Source organism: Ruditapes philippinarum, unplaced genomic scaffold, assembly GCF_026571515.1.
Source record: "Ruditapes philippinarum isolate M1 unplaced genomic scaffold, ASM2657151v2 ctg4275_1_1_1_1, whole genome shotgun sequence".
NCBI lineage: Eukaryota > Metazoa > Mollusca > Bivalvia > Venerida > Veneridae > Ruditapes > Ruditapes philippinarum.
The window spans coordinates 74,441-78,914 of NW_026855847.1; the positions used below are offsets into that span (position 1 = coordinate 74,441).

The 4,474-nt window shown below is 29.5% G+C and overlaps 1 protein-coding gene across 2 annotated transcripts; it reads right to left on the minus strand.

Annotated features, from left to right (window-relative positions):
• Nucleotides 1-829: 829 nt before the first annotated feature.
• On the minus strand, nt 830-3,980 carry LOC132744593 (complement C1q tumor necrosis factor-related protein 3-like). 2 transcript variants are annotated; one of them, XM_060733351.1, is made up of 3 exons: nt 3,600-3,980; nt 2,996-3,082; nt 830-2,030 (listed from the first exon to the last, which is right to left on the minus strand). In XM_060733351.1, exons 1-3 carry the CDS (start codon nt 3,670-3,672, stop codon nt 1,612-1,614), a joined length of 579 nt encoding a protein of 192 aa, XP_060589334.1. In that variant the 5' UTR covers nt 3,673-3,980; the 3' UTR covers nt 830-1,611. The 2 variants fall into 2 exon arrangements, with proteins under 2 accessions (XP_060589334.1, XP_060589335.1); XM_060733352.1 differs by lacking the exon at nt 2,996-3,082.
• Between the last annotated feature and the right edge of the window lie 494 nt (nt 3,981-4,474).

Consider the following 4,474-nt stretch of genomic DNA (forward strand, 5'->3'; position numbering starts at 1 on the left):
GAGGTATGTAACTATTATTTTGACTATTTCACAAGACTGTTTCTAAATCAAATTAGAATACTATACTAAAGATCGTAACAATATCGGGTTATCATATGTGAAAACAGAACGTAAGAGGTCCTTCAGTGATTGTACGTTTAAAAGACCTTCTCGAAATATGAAAGCTAATGACATCTATACATATTTACAAATGTATTGTTTTTTTTTCGCAAAATGTTTACACAAAATTTTAATCATTAATATTTTGTATTTTGTTAATATGGCATGAATGTGATGCCAATATCTATGATATAAGGATGGTTTGTAGGATTCAACGGGCCAGTTATTTAATTTCACCTTTATATCATGTTTGCTAGGATTTTTACTTTTTGGTAAATCTGAAATCAATCTTGAAATGGGAGTTGATCATCATTTAAAACAAAAGTGACAGCGAACTCACAGAAGAATCATATTATATATATCATGCAATTTAATAATTTCACATATCCATTAGTATAGATTTTGGACATAAATTTAATTAACTTAATTGTCAAATTATTCTGAACTTGCCATTATGTCAATTTGCCATTAAGCCTTATTGAAATGGACAAAATGAAAAGACTCTTTGGTGACATAATCATGGTTGGATAATAATATTTTAAAATACTCATACTAATAATTTTGCACAATAAAAAGAATTTCATTGCAACGTATTTGTTAACAACTAGCACATGTAAATGTTTGAAGTGAAATATATTGTTATTCAAATAAAAGTTTAAGTTTAATAATATCTTAACATCTCGTGCATTGTAGAAGAATAATATTGCACGGTTTTCGTATAAATGTCTATCGGCCTTCGTGATTATATTCTTTCGCATTTGAACTTATTATTCAACAATTCACTCAGAATTGATATATATTTCCTAAATAATATTATATTTTGATACTAATGTGTGAATAAGATTTAAATTTGCATTTTTTGTTCAATAGTACCTGCCATTTGGGTGACGCGCATTTGCAGAGGTATGAGGTTGTTATAAAAAGACAATGGATTCAGCAATCATTCAACATAGAAGTTATATCAAGCATACCTTAAAAATGAACAGCGACTGCTGCACAACGCATATGATTATGAAGTTGAAGTTTATCACGTAAAAATTGAAACGGCCATGGTGTTAACGTGATGTATTTGTATTATGCGTTAATTGCGCGTACCTGCATAGCTTTATGTAACAGTTTCCCTGAAAAAAATTTAATGTAGTGTATTTTACGAAAATAGTCTTTATTTCTTTTTTTTTAATATTTATGTCAAGTAACTCGTTTATATAGTGTACGAATTTCTGGATTAAAATCCAAAGAAATGTTTATATTCTGAGCGAGAGGTTAACCTTAGTTTAACAATTGTTTCCTTGTCCCATGGTAAATCCATGTTCAACATTATCTATATGAACACTATAACATTTCCTGTTTTTGTTAACAATAATCACATAGTAGTTTTGCTATATTTGTATATTAAAAATGACGTTTAAATTGTGTTAAAAATGAAAAATTGTCCTCTGAAATTCCCATTTTCACTGATATGACAATAAAAAAGTATGTATACAATCTATTATGAAAATATGTGTAACACATCTAGCTATCAGTCAGTATTCCCAAGAACGTGTTCATTCTATTACCGTCATCCATAAGTTTGCGGTTTGACGAAGTAGATAGTGACTGGACCCAAACTTGTTCCCCTGATTCAACTCTTACAACACCTCCTACAGAGCTGCACAAGGCATTATTGCCAACACCATGAATGTAATCTTTTACGATGACGTTTCCTGTATGAACTATTCCTACATAAGTGTAATAAGATATTGGTGTACAAAGATGGACAGCAAACTGGTACAGACCCCCAACAGGGGCTGTGAAGATTCCTGTGGAACTATCGTATCCAGCTCCTTCGTTTGTGATAATGCTTTTAAATACAATTACCTCGTTTGATTCATCCAGGAGAACATCTGTAACCCCATGCACACAAAAAGCAACAGTGGGTCGTTCATATTTTCCTGCAAATAAATAGTTTGCAAATTTATGGCAAAAATTTGGAAACAAAGTGATCCCTCGGAAGCAATAAAATTACATAAGAATTGCAGACTCGGTTTGACTGAGTCTGTACATGAAAAAAATCATTCGAATATATGATATTAATAATCATTATAGTCTTATTTATAATGCGAATAAATTGACCGAAACAATCTAAACACATTTTTTATAATAGCACTTATGTCCCAAAAAATACTATTAGGATTATTAGAGTATATGTCCCATGTTTGTACGCTATCATTACAGTTGCACCTTGTTTTATAAGGAGATTTATTAGTTAGTTGTACACGAAATAGGGGGTTATGGCACATTTTTTCGTGAAATAGGATTTGCAAAGGCACTAAAATGCATTTAAATTCCGAGCCGACAATGCGACAGATTTCATAAGTCCGAGGGCTTCTTCAGACGTAAATGCATGCAAAAATATGCATTTATAAGTGCTGTTCTTGCATTAATATACTTCTGATTCGGTATGTTGTTTTTACTTTTTCGTAAAAAGAAACCGGTATCGTCATGCTTGTCATGTACTTGTGGGTGTTAACTTCCGTGCGAAGTTTATTTAATGATATATTTAACTTTATCTAAAATGAAAATCTAACTCTATTGGTACAATTCTTTTTTCATTATTGAGATGGTAGAAATAGAAATTGTCAAAAATTGATAAGATAATGAAAAGTAACACGCACGATGGCATCATTCTGAACAAAGTCATTTACAAAATTTATTGTCATGACTATTCAGTTACGTGTTTGAAATCTCTCCTATTAATAATTCATACAAAAGAACATTCTTATTGCATTCACAATGTATGAAAATAAATCACTGATCAGTTGTTACATGTAATTCGTTTGCAGATAATTCATAAAGAAATCTGAATCAGATAAGAAAAAGAAAATGTTCAGGTGTTTATAAAAGGAAATAATCTTACCTTGCAATGCGACAACACTGTTTCTTTGGTTTTCAATTTCATGCGTAAAATTCACTCGAACTGCTTCATACAACTTCTCGAAGAACTCTGTAATCATATTCAAAAGAGAGTTTTTAAACATTGTAAAACACAACGTTGAAGTAAATGTTTAACTTTGATTATTTTTTATAAAAATTCACTAGCAAATATAATTAAATAAATGTCAATTGCCCAACTTTGTTTTAATTAAACTGAATGATACATCACGTGTGAATTTAAACAATAACAATTTTTAACTTTGTATACTTAGAAATGTTTTCTAAGGACAGTAAACTGTGCATAGGTGTTTAACGAACTCTAACATACATAATATCTAATCACATTTCTTACCTCTACAATTTTTCTTTTTTGAAACTGTTAATGAATAAAACCTTATGTTTGTATATTAACTGTGAGTGTTATCTAAAAATATCTTATTAAATTGTATACTTTAATTGAATGTCTTTTCGAGTATATAGAATTAAATTGTTTGTTTTAGATATGGCAATTGCAGAGTCAAAAATAAGATAATTTTCATGAAGATATTTTAAGAAAAGATAAAACATAATAAAAGAAGTTTACTTACTTATTTTCTTCTCAATTATTTGAGTATTCTCTGACATTTGTGCCGTGATGTTGTTCTTCAAGCTTTCAGACATGTCCGTGAATTCTTGAACAGTTTTCTTAATGATGCCTTAAGTGTCCATGACAGTCTCCTGTGTCGTCTTAATTTCGTTTGCCATGGTTTCTACTTTAATTTCAGTCCTTATCATTTTCTCTAAAAGTTGTTCTTCGTAAGCAAATTTTGAACAAACTGGTTCTTTTGCAAGAACAAATTGAAAATTGTATATTTGAAACAAAACAACAAAAGTATAAAACCTTGAGAACAACATTTTGTAACAGACCATTTTGCCTTGGTTAATGTCAAGAATGCAACTACATTTTCTGTTCCAGCTATCAGTTTATATGTTTAGTGTTGATTTGTTTTTATATTGAAAACGAGGGTTAATCAAAAATGTTTGCGGAAATCATATCATGCAACAAATGTATCTAATTGTTAAATGCACACTTTTCAAAATATACATAAATGAAATATATCCTCACTTACCATTTATCAATATATTACGAAGAGGTTTTCTTGCCCAATCGATAACAAAAATATCGGAGTATATTTTTATATATTAACAGTAAAATGAATCGCTCGTTTGTCGGCAAACACGAATTATATAATGTCATATTCAATATTACAGATGAAAATAATAATGATGATATAATGATATAATGTGATTTCTAGCATGATTCGTGATATTGTCTCTATACAAAAAGAAGAAAATAACCGGTGTTAAATTGCCTATAAACACCGATTAAAATCTTTAATGTATATGCGGCTATTTTTATGTACTCCATTTTATAAAATCGATAAAGATAGGCAAAAATTATAAAGCATTTTTGTAATAAGTA

What these genes read in the sequence shown, in the direction of transcription:
- LOC132744593 (XM_060733351.1), bottom strand. Translation starts at nt 3,672, where the DNA reads ATGTCTGAAAGCTTGAAGAACAACATCACGGCACAAATGTCAGAGAAT. An exon ending in AATAATTGAGAAGAAAATAA is followed by an intron (nt 3,083 to 3,599) that starts GTAAGTAAACTT and finishes ATATGATTACAG; the next exon opens with AGTTCTTCGAGAAGTTGTAT. An exon ending in CAGTGTTGTCGCATTGCAAG is followed by an intron (nt 2,031 to 2,995) that starts GTAAGATTATTT and finishes ATTTATTTGCAG; the next exon opens with GAAAATATGAACGACCCACT.